The sequence below is a fragment of the Drosophila erecta genome, unplaced genomic scaffold (assembly GCF_003286155.1).
Source record: "Drosophila erecta strain 14021-0224.00,06,07 unplaced genomic scaffold, DereRS2 tig00000126-arrow-pilon, whole genome shotgun sequence".
In the NCBI taxonomy this organism is placed as follows: Eukaryota; Metazoa; Arthropoda; class Insecta; order Diptera; family Drosophilidae; genus Drosophila; species Drosophila erecta.
In genome coordinates, this window is record NW_020825209.1 from 1,691,736 (window position 1) to 1,709,437 (window position 17,702).

Below are 17,702 nucleotides of genomic sequence, written 5' to 3' on the forward strand. Positions count from 1 at the left end.
TGATTTATGGCCGCGAGTGTTATTCAGATTTATGGCTAATATGTGTCCCACCGATTGTTTTGGTAGCTCCAATTTTTCGGCTTCTCGAGAGCCTAACTATCGCTATCTCGTTTTAGCCATAAATCATGCTGAAGTGTTCTGCTTTAGTGGGTTAAGCGAAAAACAAAGAAAAAAAATATAGAAAAGGAAGGGGTGTGAGCCACTTTCGTCACTAGAATTACTCTGACGATAAGCCATTATCTAATTGATAGCAAATTGCTGACTGATGTAAACGATTGAGGACCGCTTGGGGTCCGACATTTATTTGATTGATTAATTGATTGATGGCTGGATGCACTCAGCTGTGATTGACTAAGCCGGGGGGTCCTCTTCGTGTTGGTCGTGCACGGAGAGAAACAAACTAGTTGAATTGATTAGCTGCAGCATAACTACATTTATCGGATTCTATCGGATTATTTGCTTTATAAAAACATATTTCATTGCCCAATAGGAAGTTTGTTATATTTTCAATGTTTTTCCTTGGGAATTCTGCCAGTGTGTGCGTGTACCGAGTTTTTAATGTAGTTTTATGCGATGATTTATTGGCCAATTGCATTATCATGCCGTCCTCTTTTTGCACGCACTGCGTGGTTGCAGATTTATCGATTTTGTTTGGCGGTTTTGCAGTTTGGTTCTAAAAGTCTGACTTCCCTCACCCCCACACCCCCAAACGAGTTTCCGTCTCTTTCTGCGATGTGTGCGTGAGTTAATTTAAGCCTCTTTTTCTTTTATTTATTTTTTTTTCTGCCACACAGTTTGAACCATAAATTTTGTATTTATTGATTTTCATTTATGCTTGCCTTCCTGCTAAACAGCTGCTACACTTTACGACCCATCCACCGCCCAATTCGCATCTTCAATCTATATAACGGTAAGCAATGGGAATCTCTATACCCGTCGCTTTCTGTTGCCCATGTGCCCGTCTCTTTCCCGTCGAGCAATTACGTGTTGTATGAAGTTCACCGCAAGCATTCGCCCCTCTCTTTCTACCGCTGAAAAGGCAAACCTCACCCCCCTCGTTTCTCATTTTTATGATTCTCATACCATCGACAAATAGCGAAATCCGATTGTGGGGCGACCAGGGGTTAAGAGTTTTGAGGTTTGAGGTTATGTTATGGGCTAGGTGATAAACTTTTCGACGCGCGCTAATTGGATAACTCAAAAGTTTTGATTAATTCGATGCGAAAGCTGCTAGCGAAAGGTCGCAGTGGAAACAGAAAAAGTTTTAAAGCAAAAGGCATCAGAAACAGCAATTGTTTCGAAAGGTCAAAACTATTTTCAGACCAACAGATTAGGAAAAAAAGAAAGATATAGACATATTAATTATTAAGATTTTATCTAATTAATGTCTGCTCCATCGATTTTCTGCTATATCATTGCGTCGTTCACTGTACCGTGGATAAAGCCGCTTCTCAAGTGCTTTGAAGCACTATTTACATTGAAAATTCCTGTGCATGCAGAATGTATCCCAACATTCTCCGCAGGAGCAATAATTGCAAAATGCCAGGGAAAACCGTCAAGAAAATGCGAAAGAAAATGTGCGGTTCAAACCATGTGCGTGTGTGTGTGAGTTCATAAGCGGGGTAAAATAGGTTGGCGTCTGCCTATTACCATGCAACACACATAATTGAGCCAAATCAAATTGAAAATAACTTAGAAAATGTTTTGGCATTTCTTTTATCAAGTGATTTGACAAAAATGCTTCCGGTTGCTTCTTAAAAAATTAACAAAAAATAATGCCTGAATTGAGAAACTGGGTCGCCTGCTCACTTCCCTTTTTTTTTATACATACATACGCCACATCCTTGGCGGAATGAGAAATTTATGCTGCTTGCAGCTCAGGTGGAAAAGAAAGTTTGCTTTCTCTTTTTTAGCTTTTTGTGTGTGTGTGTTTCTGCTGGGGAGCCATAAAACTGTTTGCGAAATGAGAATAAATCGCCCGGAGGGGGGCATATACTAAAAAAGAAAGATCATTTGGAAGCGGAGAGGTATTAAAGGAATATTTAAATAGGAGTCGGAAAGTCTTTAATCGCATTCAAGGGCCTATTGTTAATAAACTTTTAAAGCGGATATATTATAAAAGTATTATATCCTTGCACTCGAAAGTATGGATTTTAATTTCCGGTTTGCGTCACATGTTGCCTGTTGCCTGGAAAATCCACATCAACGTCCAAGATTTTCTGCTCTGTCCAGCGGATGTGTCTTTGTCTCTGAAAGATATTGACATTGCTAAAATGTCACGTCACCTATAGTATTGATATCAACAAACCCTTGTGGGATCCATTGACCCAGACATTTCTTTGCTACTGAATCCAAAAAACAAGATTTTGATAAATTTCCTTGTTTGCCATATCATTTTACTTGGCTGTTTTTTTGTTTTCCCCCCGTCTTCATGATCGTTATAAAATTGGTTGCCCTCATATCTCATAGCCAATAACCAACGCTGGCCTTTTACAATCTAGAGAATGAACATGAACTCGCCAGACAAGCGTCGCAATTTACAGAACCACATTTATGAACCTGGTCCGAGTTTTATGGCTGTGGAAAAACCATATACCATAAGCCATCCCCCTATAAATGCTATTTATAAGGTAACCAGACCTCAAGAGAGAGTTCTGCGATGCCCATGTTATATTATGAATGTGATTTTCTACGTGTTTTGATATCTGTAAGGTTCTTTGATGTTCTATAACCTTAGTATCATGTTTTGCATTTTGTATCGTGCGATATATACACTCCTATAATATCAATTTATAAATTGTTTGTTTAAGAGTTAATAGAATGAATTCCCACCATTTTGTGGTTATTTATGCACCCGAAAGCAACCATTTTAGTGGCAAATTTGTTTACTAACTGGTAGGCACGATTACGATTATTGTTGAACCAATTTTGCGAAGGCCCAATTAGCCGGGCTCATCGGCTGCCGTTTTACGATCGGATCGAGTTAATTGCCTGATCTTTATGGCTTAATGACCGATCATTTCTGCTATATATCTGTTGCCCAATATACAATTACCGATATGGCGTCGCACGATGCAATTTTCTGCTCGCCCAAAAGGTGTCTTGAACCTTTTGGGCGCAACTGTACCCTTTCGGGGGAACTGTCACTCTATTTGCTTGTATTTTTTTGTTGTTGTTTTTTTGACTGGTGGGAAAGGAAAACACATTTCCATTTGCCATTTTCCTCGTACTCTTGTTTTCTTTGGCTCTCTGTCTCCTTTTTTTTTTTTGCCGCTGCCAGTGCTTTTGTCTTTGAGCCAAAGTTGTTTGGCAAAACTTTTGCACAGCAGCCAAAGCAAAGTTCCCCCTTTTGCTCCTCGCCACTGGTTTTTCTCTTCCTGGGTCAGGAAGTATTTTGAAATTGCATAAAGTCGCTTTCAGAGCAAAGATTTCAATTAAAGTTGCTTCTTTTCCATTTTTTTATTTTATTTTATTTTTTTCTTTTTTGCTTTTTGGTAAAAGGAACAGGGCTGGAAATTCGATTGGTGCCAAAGTGGCATGATAAAACTGTTTTTTCTTTTTTTTTTTTTTTTTTTCCTTTTGCGCCATTCTTGCAAAACACGTTAAAAGCCAATTTCAAAAACCCTCGTAAATTAATTGTAGGCAACAACGCAACCGAATATTTCATATATTTTCCTAACAGCGTTTGGACTTATTGAAAAGTCAACATTATTTCCCTTTTGCTTCACATTTTACCACCAAGTCCTTACTTTCCCATCATATCTGGTCCAGTGGGACAACAAACAGCCGATGAAAGGATGACAGGAGATCTAAGTAAATAAAAACGTGGACTGCATTATATTAAAGTTGATCTAATGTCCGAATACGTGATCTGACTTATGATAAGGTGGAATGGAAAAGGGAGGGGGGCGTGACTATTAATAGCCGCAAAGCAAATTAGCTAAAAAAAAATATTTGCAAACATATAGAGAAAATCTGCTTTAGAACGAGGAATTAAAGTCGTTAATGCGGCGATAAGCCAAATTACATATATTCGAATCGAATTATTACATAAAGTCCACGAGCCGAAGAAGCGTAACCCGATTCATCTCCCAAATAAAATTAAAGCACTTACAACATTTTCATTGCATACATTATGGGGCAGTGAGGGGCTTCGGATTTCGGGAGGCTAGCGTTATGAGCTCTCTGACGTAAAAGCTCGCACACAGATACGCAGATTGTCGGCAGCATCGCATAAATATTAATAAAGACATAAAGAATTGATTGAATCGAAAGCGTACGCACTCGTGAGCATTACGTGAGGCTCAGAGATGGTCGCGTGACAGCCGCACAAATTTCGGGAGCGGAATTACTTGGCAATCCATTAATTTTGAATGTCACTAGTTTGGTTCATAGTTGTGTGAATATTTGTACTTTGATGGTAATCATAAATATTATTTGTAGTACATTAAATAATGGCATAACATAAGATGCGAGTTGTCGTATTCGATTATTTGTTCACTTTCAAAAAGTATCTACCAATGAACTCGGCTGACTCGCTCTCATCCCAAAATATTTAGCCCCTTTTTAATGTTATAATTTTGAGGGTTTACAAGTTGTCTTCTAATGAGTTTTGTGTGCTCAAATTGAAAATTTCAGCGTGAGCAAATACGGAACACACACAGCATTCAAGTGGGAGGGAGCATGGGGCTGTCGACGGGGATGAAAAGCTGTAAATTGTGCGGTCGGCGTTTCGGGATCCCGAGTTCTTGATTAGGCGATGCTTCACTTGATAAACTTGCCCGAAAAACCCGCCCCCCCTTTTTTACCCGCTAAGCCCACACATTTTCCCTCTCTTTTTTGTGAGTTGAAAACTTTTTGGCACAAATATTTTTATGTAAATTTTTCCTGGCATTTATTCATTTATATGTGTGGGTGGTGGTCCTCGTACGACACATGTACATTGTTCTTGACATTTTCATAATTTAACTTTACTTTCCCTGAAAAAAAGAGAAAATAATAAAAACATATGCATATAGAAAACCACACTTGACTTGCAGTTCATTTGAAAGTTGATTAGTGAGCAAACTTGAATTTCATTTTTGCCATTTCTTTATTCTCTTCTTTTCCCTGATTTTCGTATATTCTTCTCGAGACATTCTTCGTTTATTCTCAAGAGACTTTTTTTTAGATGAGAGAGACTCAAGCACGTTTGTTGCCGTTTTTCCCCCTTCAACTTGATGCTTTATTTTCTTTGCGCATTTTTGTTAATGAGTTGTTGAAAAATAAAGGAAAAAGGTAGACGAAGTGGATAAAGTTTTCAGTTTTTCTTGGCAACAAAACTGCGGAATGCTCTTATTGTTTCGAATAATTATGTTTGCTTAAAAGGTTTTTTTTTTTCTTTTTATACCCGTTACTCGTAGACTAAAATGGTAGACTAAATTCCGTCTGTCCGTATGAACGCTTTGATCTCAGGATCTTTTGTAATTTTTCTGATGGTATAATGTGTGGAAAGTCAAAACTGTCCCATGACTGAAGTTCTAAAGTCCATAACTCAACTTATCCTAATCGGTATTTTAAGTGGCATACCTCTAAATGTTTCTGGAGCAATTCTCTAAAAAATTGCATTCAAATTTAAAATTTTATTTTTTTTTGAATTTTTTTGTAATTTTTCTGATGCTATGATGTAGAAATTCAAAAACGTCCCATGACCGAAGTTCTAAAGTCCATAACTCAACTTATCCTAATCGGAATTTGAAGTGGCATACCTCTAAATGTTTCTGGAGCAATTCTCTAAAGAACTGCATTCAAATTTAGAATTTTATTTTTTTTTAATTTTTTTTTGTAATTTTTTTGATGTTATAATGTGTGGAAATTCAAAAATTTCCCAAGATTGAAGTTCTAAAGGCCATAACTCATCTCATCTTAATCGGAATTTGAAGTGGCATTTTTGCACTTTATTAGTTTTGGTGTATTAGTATTTGAGCCTACAAACTGACACTTATAAATAAGAAATATTTTTCAATAATTGTTTTACAGCCTTTAGCTATCTTCTTATAAATTAGGTTTTCTCAAACTAATTCCATTTAGGCTTGACAGATTTAAGTTGAATACATGTAGGCTCCAAGTGTCCGCAGGACGTTGACAGCTAGCGAAACTTATGCAAAAATGGCACATAAGAAGTAGATCTTCAGGTAGCAGGGGGCTTCCGAGGGGCTCAAGAGGAATGAACGAGGAGGCACGACAAAAAAAGCAACGACAACACTTAATGTTGCATACTTTTCGAGGTCCTTGTGCCAGTAACGTTTCCGTTCATTCTACTTTTACGCTTGCTTTGACTGTGTGCATGCATGTCCATGCGGACACATGGCCAGCGGCTTAGAGGCTTGTGCCTTTTGATTTTTATGCCTACCTTGGATTTTCCTTCACGTTCATGTTCTAAATTTTACTCAGTAATCGCCGTAGATCTTGGAAGTAAAAAAGAAAAAGCGAGAATAATCTTTAGGGCATAATTATTTAGTTAATGCCTTTTTTAGTTTTTTATTTTCGAAAGAGGTGTTAGCTTTAAGTTTCTATCAGTCGAAATTATTTTCACTCAGCTTTTCCAAATGTTGCTTCCAAACTTTCATATTTCGTATTCCATTAGCTTGTCTTGTGTCGCGCGCTCTCGTGAATTTTCATCTGTTTTGCATCCGCTCAATTCAATTCATCTCACATTTCACCTTTTTCCGGGCCTTTTTTTGTTTTTTTTTTTTTTGCTTCCACCCGACTTTCCTTTTGCTTTTCCCTTCAACAACTCGTGACACTTCTTACACTTGACTTTTCCTGTTTCGCATTGTTCTTATCTCACTTGACTCTGGGCTCTATCTGTACTTTTTGCACTTTTGCACTTTATTACACTTCCGCTTTTGCGATTTCAGACGCGTTTCTTTTGCTTTTCCGCTTCTCCGCATTCGGTTGTGTGTGTGTGGGGGGCGCCTTAAACTATGCTATGATTTTTCACATGCAGTTGACGCTGCGTTCTGCGGTTGTGTGTATTTTATTTTTCATATTGTTGTCTGGATTGGATTGCGACTGCCACTTTACTTGCGGGCCTTAGGTTTTCCACTTTTCATCTTTTTCACAGCCTGCAGCCGTTTCATTGTCTTTGTCTTCAGCTTCTTTGTCTGTTTGAATGTCGGACAGAGGAAAACTGAAAGAAAGCTGCGAAATGTTATTAAATGTTAAAATGCATTCAAAGATGTTTGAAATTTAAATTTCTATAGAAGCGATTATTTGTTTGGTATTATGATAGTATTTAATATAATTTAATGAACTAGTTATATCGGAAAAATAATTTCGAAATAAATTTTCCAAACATTTGAAACGAAATCGCCCATTTTGTTCTACAATACTTGGTAGTCACGTCGTAAAAGGAATTGTGAGTGGGTGGCAAACCCTTTCATGAAAGTGAGTGCCATCAAACAGGAATATATATTAATATACCTCAATGTGACCGCATTTATATAAGTATGTATGTACGTCTTACTGTCTTTCTGTCTCCCTCTCACTCGCTGGCCACTTCGTCCGCACTCCCTCATCCGCTCACAATCGTCTGTCAAGCTGTCTCTTTTGCTCCTTTCACGTATTTGCATTTGTATTAAAAACGCTTTAAGTGGAATTTTATTTCCGGTTTCGCCCTTTTACCAGCCTCTATTGGCCCTCTTTGTTTGGCTTCTCCGTTTATGGCTGCGTCCATCGCTTTTTGTATTTCTAATGCCATTTTCATACGCATATCCCACGCTTTCCTTTGGCGGCTGAAATATTTTTATACCATATTTTTTTTATATGCCCAAACAAAATTGCGATGATCTGAATGTGAATGGGAAGCGAAATCGATTTGGTTGCGAATAATACAATAAGTAAAAAGCGTCTAAGTCGGTAAATAATGAAGATTCATATATTTTTAAGCAATATTTTTCATTCACATATTTTAGATATTCTTATTCACATTTTAAATAGCATAATAATCGAGATACATTAAATGTATTTAAATCTATGTGAGTAAATACATCTGCTGCTTCTACTATGTTGCGCCTTTTGGCGCAGACTGTACCGGCTGTGCTGTGCTGTGTGTCAGCCCTGTTTTGTGTTTCTGTGTGTGGTGGCAACTCTTTTATGTTTGCGTCGAAATCCTGCAGGGATTTCACCTACTTATCGGGGAGAAGGCCCGGTCCACTCCAATCCACTCGCACTCGCACTCATCATATCATTCTGCTCTGCTGCTCGCCGGGCATTTTCAATTTCTTTTCATTTTGCTGTTTTCATTTTCGTTATTTGGTATTTTTTTTCCCCGTTTTTTGCCCAGCAATCAACGTACTATGAAAAGCCATAAGCAGGATGAAGCAAGTGGATGTTGTGTAATGGTCTTTATTGTGTCTGTTAACGGATTTTGCGAGATTGCCACTGGCCCACTTTTAGACGTCGCTCCCTTGTTGCTTTTAATTTTAATAAATGCTCAGCGGCTTACACAAATCATCGCGCTCTTGCTTTTAAAGCCGACTTTTTGGGACTTTGGCCATACTATAGTCAGATCAATTAAGAGCATTAAGACACATTCCCCATCCCCACATGCGTGTGTGCCTTAAATACAAGTATGTAATCGCCTGGCCGGAGATAATTATGCCCAAAGGTAAAAGGCAATTGACTTGGCTTACCTTTCTTCACCCGCCTTGAGCCGCCAGCTTTACACGCTCCTACCGGGGTGTTCCCGCCAAGGTCGCCATCATCATCGCTTTTTAAACATTTAATTTTAATTTAATTTATGCACACACTGACAAGCAGGCACTACCAACACTTCTTCCACCTTGTGGCTGCTCGACGCATCTCAGTTCACCGCACACCACGCACAGCAAAAACCAGCCATTCACTTGGCCATTCGAACCCGTTGGTTGGGTACTCACCACCCACTTAACCCCACTGGGCAGGTGCATTAAATGATTATCAACTCATTAAGTCGCCTGTATCAGGTGGATCAGTTGCCAGAAAGGTTCAAAACGGTTTCAATTTCATTGCATTTCAACGTAATGAACAAATTGCGGTTATTTGGTTAAATAGAATAGAACAGAATAGAACAATTGGCGAGGAATTTGCAACGGAAAATGAAAGTTGAAACAAGAATGGAATTGTTGGCATTTATCTATCAATGTTTCATGTTATTTGAATGGAATTGTTGGCTTTTAGTTATCACTGTTTCAAGTTATTTGAAAACTCTTGCCTAATTGCCCAGATGTATGGTTTAAATTCTTTTAAAATATGCAATGTACTTATTTTTTGCCACGTCGAGTTGTGTATTTAAGATGACTTTTTCCGTATGTTCCGTTTCACGAGCATTGTTATTTTCCGCCTCTTTCATGGCTCTAACTACTTGCAGTTTATAACGCCTCACAAGTGCCATTAATGTGCTCACACAGATGCCGAAACACGCACACACACAGATACAACGTTGCCCACAGATTCGCACGCACACAAAAAGGCTTTGGCTTTGAGGCTGACTTGAGTGCTTATGCATTTTTGTTGCTCCGGCATTAGTACAAACACACACTCAGACAACGGACAGACAGCACATCCAAACACACTCAAACAGAGACAGCTACAGAGACAGCTACAGACACAGATACAGATACAGCTACAGATACAGACACGGACACGGACGGGTGATACACAGATACACACATAGGCAGTCGATTGTAGCTACAAGCATAATCGTTGCTTATTGGCAGCTGCTGCCTGCCATCGTCGTGCGATAAAGATGAAAACGCTGATGGCGCAACTGTGCGTTAGAAAAAGAGCGCGCATACGTATTTTCACCATCTCTGCTTTAACGAAAGTCGAAAGGGAAAAATCACCCACCTGAATACGGGCGTACTTTAAGAGCATTTAAAGGTTTTCGCAGAAGTTTTTTTTTTTATTTCAAACAAAAAAGAACAACTAGCTGAACAGAATTTAGGCAAAACTTTGCTTTATCGGAACATTTTCGCAGTCTATCTTTATAGAGTGCTGCTGTTTCCCCGGCCAAAAAGGTGACACTTTAGACGCTTGATGAAATTAGAGCAAATTTCGCTGATGGAACGCCACTCGCGCTCATACACACACACCCACACACACTTACACACACACTCACTCACACCCACACCTGACGTTTAGAGTCCTCCCCTTTTATGCCCTTAATATAAAGCATACTTTTAGGCAGCGTTTTCACTGTCACATTTAATTGAGTTTCCCTTGGCTTGGCTGGCGCTAAAAGCAACGTCATTTACAGCACCCTCGCCCGTGGATCCGCTGAGCATTTTTAAGATTCCTCAGCTGCGCCCCTTCTGTGTGCCAGTTTCCCCACCATCCGTCACTCCATTTCCTTCATTGTTCTCGTTGGCATCATTTAATTGTCATAGGACTTCTTTCCTTTTGCCAGGCGATGTGCCCGAAAATTGAGGGTGATATACATATGCTGCGATCCAAGCAATTTTTCTCACTAATTCCATGTCAAAACAAAAACCAATACAGCTGCCTGTTCACCTTCCCTAGAAGAAGGAGCGACAATTGAAAGTCGAGCTGGGAATACCCAGTAAATCCAGTGCAATTAGCTTTTAGAAAAAACGCTAGTGTGTTATTCCAATTAACCTGCTTAGTAATCTAAAACTCCGATTCTGAGGTTTAAATAAAAGGTCAGCGCGAGTTCTTGAGCATTGTCGTAGATAATATATTATAGTGTGCACTTCAAATTATTATATTGGCACAGCTTCTTGTAAAAACGCTTTGCGAGGGTAATACAAAGTCAGCAGTCTGGCAATCAACTTTTCAGCAAGAAAGAAAAGAAGTCGAGAAATGTGCGTGGAGTCCGCTTTGACGTCATCAGTTTGCTATTCAATTTGCAGGGACAAAGCTACAAAGGGAAGTACGGCTCATAAAGCGAGATGAAAGGCAATCGATGATGGTTAAAAGTGGTGTGGGTTAGCTCGTAATTCTATTGAGTTTCGTATTTAGCTTTAATGTAATAAATATCTCAGAAACTTTCTCGGCCTCCGGCTAAATCAGCTTAAAAGTAGGCAACACAATTTTGCAGGCCAAACTGAAACACACACACACACTCTTGTCCACTGCTAACCCGATTTGCCAACACTTTTAGTCTTAATTATATTTCTACATAATTTAATTGCAATCTCTTCTGCTACTTTTTATTTCACTATAGTATATGATGAGTGTGTGTGTGTGTATTTTCCTTAAAGTGCAAAATACATTTTCGTGAATTATGCAAGGGAAAGGGGCGCGTAGGTAACGTGTGGCAAGTGGGGCGTGGCAAGTGGGTTAAGTGTGTTAGCTAAAAATGCACGGCAAACAGAGAGAGAGAGAGAGAGAGAGCGAGAGAGTGAGTGAGTAAGCTGCACGGTGAAAACCGAATCAAAATAAATTTTACACTGGCACATTGACTCCTGATCATAACAGGGCATATTAATTATTTAATGTCTCACGCTAATAAGCATTTAATAATATTGAAGTACCTAATTACTTATTTATGTGAAATAAATGCAGTGGAATCTGTGATTTGGTTATCGCGTGTATGAGTATATATATGCGATTTTTTTTCTAAGTGCAGAGCGGGGGAGAGCAGGCATTTGACACACATATGCAAATTGCAACACCATTAACATCGACTATCCGTATGTGTGTGTGTGTGTTTATCCCTGTGCCGCTGTGTGTGTGTATGTAGTCAATACGTTTTGACACTAATTTGGTCAGCATTTGCATTGAGACCCATTGAGAATGGCATTCGCCAAAGGCCATCGTCGACATCATCGGTTCCATCATCAGCATATCGGCATTATCATGATTTGCATTTCCATTTCCAATCACCTTTCCCCCATCCGGCCATTCCCCACCCCCCGCTCGGATGCCATATCCCATGCTGTTCAGCACAAAAGCCTCAAATTGCAGCTGGGCCAACAAACTGACACATCTAAGACTCGGCCGGAATGCGAACAGGAAATGATGCAGCCCATGTGGCCCATCCGAGGGTTAAGGCAAGTGGAATGTGAAATGGTAGCTATGACCATTCTGAGGCTCGTTAGCTGGCCAAAAAGACTGGACACTGAAAGTTCCAGTTCCAGTTGCAGTTGTATATTGATATTTCTTGGTAAATTTGATATGAATGCGTTTTTAGAAATTATCTGAATAAATATTGTTGAGCTGCTTGTTCGACATTAACATCATTGCAACACAAAGCAATTAGGAAGAATCTAAGAATATGCGAAATTAATTAAATCTATTACGTTCGTGTCATTTGTATATATTTTACGTAACGGCCAAGTCAAGTTTTCGTTTTCATTGCACATTCTTCGTTTAATTACATTTTACTAGTTTTTTTTTTTAATATTCCGACTGCAAGTGTAGGTGAAATGTGAAAGGAGTCGTGGGCTTCTCATTTCTTGCTTGGAAAATGCTCTGTATGGCTGGGAAATCATCTCATGTGAAAAGTGCGTAATGAATGCAATTCCTGTAATTTTTCCAAAGGAAACCAGATACGCAGAGGGAGAGAGAGAGAGAGAGAGGGAGAGGGATGTAGAGTTATGCTTGTTTGCTGCATGAAATTGTACTATTTCGCAAGCAAATCCGAAACGCAATCATTGAAGTTTGAAGGTTTTTCCATGCACATTAAGCATACGCAGCGTTGACTTGGAATATAGGTCTTCACCCCTCCCCCTTCTGCTTCCCCTCGCCCGATTTTAAATGCTTTGCCAAATATTTTATCCATTACGCCATGCATTTTTGGCCTTGTTCCCTCGAAAACTATGCGCATATTTTGAAAGATGTTTTGCATTAAGAGGGGTAGCATTATTTATGACGTCGCTGGCAGCGAATATTACGGCTGATGATAATGATGATTGCGATGGCGATTATGATTTTGATTATGATTATGATTACTATGGCTCTGCGCTGATGATGTTGTTAATGGAAGGCACTGCACTTCCCTTCCCTTCCCGTCCCGTCCCTTTCCATCACTTCAGTTCCACTTCTACACACACTTTGAAGTGCCAAGTAGTTTGAACTAAATTTCGAGTGATGGATGCTGGTTTATGGGGCTTCGAGTGGGGCCTTAAGGGTTTAACGGGGTTCAAGTAGAGTGCAGCTTTTAGGATGAGTAATTTTGAATCAATTTGACTTGGCTATTTTTGGACTCAAGTAACTCGAGCTGGAGAACCAAATCTCTGCGCATTTCAGTATTCCCTTAGTGCATTTTAATTTAATATTATTGCCCATTCTTCGGTACTTTTAAACTGTTCCAGTGTTCCGCTTCAGAGTTCTTAAATTTTTATTTTCCTTTTCGACTGTCTGCGTCGATTTGGTCAACTTTTATGCTCAGTTTCCCCCTTTTTTTTAATTTTTTTTATTCTTGTGTTGGCTTTGTTTCTATTTGGTGTGGTGGCGCCGTGCAGTCTGAAAGTTTTTCTTGTTGTCTGACGAGATTCGTATTTCGATTTGTCCCTTTTTTTTGGGAGGGGGGTGGGGGCAGAGGCAGCATTTTTATTAATGAAACGCTGTGTCAACACTGTGCGAGGGAGCGAGATGGCGAATGGAGAGCGACAGAGAGGCAAGAGGGCTGCGCACACAAGTACAATGTATAAATATTATGTAAACACGCAAACAATGAAGTGATTTGTTGCTACTTAAATGTAGCCCCCGAGAGGGATCCACCAACAACAAGCTGTAAGAGGTGGGCTAAAAAAGGGGGCGGGGATGCTGCACACACACACACACACTCACACACACACAGAAGCAGCGGTACTCATACACTCACACAGTTGCGGGCAGGACAATAGGATTTCTTCTTAAGTTTAAACAGCGGTACTTCGAACTAACTCACAGAGATTGGAACAAACAGCATAAAAATCTCTTTAAAAATGAACTAAAAGCAAATCAAGGCGTACATTTAAGGGATTCCATGAAATGTTCAAAATCCATTGCACTTTTATTTTTAAACATTTCTGGCGTCTGAACTATTGACTGCTGCTGTACAAGTATGCGCCTAGCCAGAGTGGAATTAGTTGCAAAAGAAAAGCAGAAAAAGCAACAGAGAGCTGGAAAAAAGAATTGAAAGGAAATATTTGTGTGGGTGTCTGTGTTTTTGTTTGTGTGTGGACCACTGCCAGAGTGTGTGTGTTTGTGTATGTGTGTCTGAACAGGCGCAGTCGCTGTGAAAGTAGCAAACAGGGCCCAAGGCATTCCTTGAAAAAGGGGCTGATGTTCGCTCGAAAGGAGAAAGCGGAGAAAGCGCGGCCCTGTTTCCAGCTTGTTTAGCAACACTTAGAAAAAAGGGGGCCACAAGAGATGAGCAGATGGGTAGGTTGGCGAGGGACTGGAGGGGCAGGTGGTGGCGAGCCCTGGAAGCCAAGGATTCGAAGGATATTGCAGTGCCACCTGTGACGCAGTGCTCTCACGCTAGATGGCGCTGCAATGCCAACTGAAAAATAGCGTAACGAAGTATGTGGCACTCTTAAATGCAGCAGGATCTTAGAACCGCATGCTTGAACTACGACGTCCTTAGTTCTCAATGTGCATTAAAAAACCCGTCTAGTCTTTCTGAGAATTTTCTAGTTTCTAAAAAGAGATGGTTTAGTATTTCAAGTCAATTAAATTCTGATATAGACATACGAAATACCGAATTGAAATGTTGTTTAAAGTTCTACTTGTGTTTCAATATTCCTGAGGGATATTTTCATTTACTTAAGCTTTAGGATCATTTATTAATTTTTTTGAAATATGCTGCGTAAATAATTTCTCCTTGGACATCACTCACCAGTATATATGTACATTCATTTAGAAATAGAAATGAGAGACTGGTTCTTGCTGCGCTTAATTCACTTTGGATGCCACATCTTCGCCGCTTTTCCTTTTGCCCCTTCGTGTCAAGTTTTCCCAGCCGCTATTTCTAGGTTTTACCTCTGGGGTTTTTCTTTTTTGATGCAATTTAAACAAATTAAAAAGTAGTGCGTGCCATAAAGGGGAAATTGCACGGGGGTTTCAGCAGCAGCAGCAGCTTCCATCAACTTCTGCCTCCATTAAGATTCGTTACGCTTCCTGCGCTCGCAGCCTTATGACAACTTTAATTAATCGCAATTGAGTTAGGCTAATATTGGCTGTAAAAATTGCAGCTTTTTACAATTAGCTATCTTCTTGCAATTGTGTGAGGTATATTTTCAAAGAAAAGGTGTATTTTGTTAAAATGCTTTTTATTTTATTTGATAACTAAGAAGTTGGCGTGCAGGTTTCGCAGTTTCCAGTCCGGAAATCTAAAAATCTAAAAACCCATCTAATCCCTCATACTTAGTTTCCCCTTCCCCCTTTGCTGCATTGCCGGCTCATTGTTAAATCATTTCAATTATGGTTGAACTAAAAAGTAGCTAGTTTAGGTCAACGGCGGGACTCTGTGTGCGTGTGTGTGTGTGTGTGTGTGTGTGTGGCAGGATGATGGAGGAGATACAGAGATAGCAGTAAGGAGCATCATCAGTTGGGTAAGCCGCTCAGGCAACGACAACAACAATAACAACAACGATGAATGCGTCCTCTGGGGGTCCTTAATGCCCCCTCCCCCCACCCCTCTGGTCCTTGTTGCTGTTGGTATTATCCAGTGCCTCTCCATACAACTTGGACAATTTTTGTTGTCTTCCTAACAAGGCAAAAAAAAAAAGAGAAAAGGAAAAACGAGAAGTAGCAGGAACCTTTACAAAGCGAAATCGCTGCTTGAGAGGGAAGAAAAGAGAAAGAGAGAAGGAAGGAAAGGAAAGGAAAAGTTGCCCTGCACTTAGAGTCCTTTATGCGCTATATCCCATGTCCTGGTGTGTGTGTGTGTGCATGTGTGTGTGCAATAATTGTGCATTGATTATCATAATATGCTCGCAGCGCCATCAAAATTGCGCATAAAATTCACTCGCAGCCAGATAGACAGATAGACCAGTCCATCCAGCAGTTTATCCACCAGTTTGTCAGTCACACGGAACGAAACCCGCACAAGGATGCGCTATCTGTACTTTATATATATATATATATATATATATATATAGAGTATATATAGTATATCAGTATAGAGCAGTGGCAAACAGATAAACCAGAAGCAAATGAAGCGTGGCTCAGGAAACGGCAAACACGCAGAGAGTGGAAAATGTATTTGCAGTCGTTTAACGTAACAACAAACAAATTTCGATTTTCAAGTGGTTTTGGGTTTTCCTTCTTGAACGAATCATAACATTAAGTCAGTTGAGAACCTAACCTTAAGCTAAATATAATGTAAAACTTTTGGTTTGCAATATATGCATGTGCGCGAGAAGTGCACTTTGTTTAGTGACATTTTGAGATTGTTTTCGAATCTAATTTGAAGCTACATTATTAGTGCCTGGATATGTGATTCTCCTTCCTGGCTTTTCCCTCATTTTCCTGGGCTGTCAGCGCTGACTGTTGATCCATCATTCGGGCCACGTGTCTGTCAACTGCAGCTCCGCTTTTCCACCCCACCCCCCTCTGTCTCGCCACGCCTCGCATTTAACAACTCTTTCTCTTTCTGAAAAAAACAACAGAAACCCGAACTCGAACTTAGTTAACATAAGAGCAAGTGCAAAAGAAAAATAAATCGACACAAGTGTTATTAGAAAATTGAAAATCCGACGACGAAATCAAAATGCCCAAGGATGTGCGTGCCATTTTCTAGAGGACGAGATAGCCCAGTGGGAAAGTAGAAGAGATTTTGTGCCAAGATGATAGCCACGTTGTTCATCATCTTTGCATTTATTCGGGCCTTTCCGTGGAGCAGAAAACGAGGTCGACCTGCCCTGGCCTTGACCCTGATGCCGGAGGGCGGGGAGGATCATCGCGGCGATCTGAATCAAAAGGGCGAGAACAACAATCGGCCGAGACCCTCGATTTCGCTGGGTAACAACGGCGACGGAATGGGGCCGAGGACCCGCCGAAAATCATCCAAATTCCATGAGGTCACCTTCAGCGGAAGCGTGGGCGGTGGCGACAGCGATGGCGGCGGCGGAGGCGAGGTCACCAATGGCGGCACCTTGGAAGTCAGCCCCAGCAAACGACACTCCCTGAGCACCACCAGCAACTCCAGCTCGGCGCCCTATCGATATCTGAGCGGGAGCAGTAGATCCCGGGGCTCACGAGGAGATTGCCACGAGTACTACCAACTGCAACAGCAATCGTCGTCCCTATCGAATGGTAATCGTGGCATTCGGTCACTCAGCCAGAGAAGTGATACAATGGCCACGGAGGCGGAAGGCGAGGAGTTCGATGTGGATCCCATGGACGAGGACGATGAGGATGAGACCTACGACCGGGAGACCGAGGAGTTCTACAGCAATATCCAGGATGCCACCGGCACCGGATCATCCGGCCGCAGCAAGAGGTCCTCGCTCTTCTCCAGATCGGATAGTTCCGCCACCAACACCTCGTCGAGCGGTGGAGGCACCTTTACGGGCGGCAAGCGCAGATCGGCTGCCTCCATTCTGTCCTCATCTATGTGTTCCGATTTGATGACCAGCGATCGCCGCAGCTCCACGGCCACGGAGTACAGCGTCAAGTCGGTGACCACCGGGAATACCTCGCAGCGCAGGTCGAGCGGACGGATCCGGAGATATGTCTCCCGGATGACGATCGCCGGGGCCAGGAGGCGCACCACGGGCAGGTAACAA

The 17,702-nt window shown here is 40.8% G+C and overlaps 1 protein-coding gene across 4 annotated transcripts in view; it reads left to right on the forward strand.

Annotated features, from left to right (window-relative positions):
• Positions 1–17,702, forward strand: part of LOC6550854 (cAMP-specific 3',5'-cyclic phosphodiesterase) — a 90,521-nt gene that overhangs the window by 46,115 nt on the left and 26,704 nt on the right. For 3 of the 4 annotated variants that reach the window (XM_026982231.1, XM_015155472.2, XM_026982232.1), the window contains exon 2: positions 16,584–17,695. The exons of the other annotated variant lie outside the window; for it this stretch is intronic. In XM_026982231.1, coding sequence (XP_026838032.1) covers positions 16,761–17,695 — 935 coding nt within the window. In that variant the 5' untranslated portion in view covers positions 16,584–16,760. The remainder of the gene's footprint in view (positions 1–16,583; positions 17,696–17,702) is intronic. 4 annotated transcript variants of the gene reach the window in all.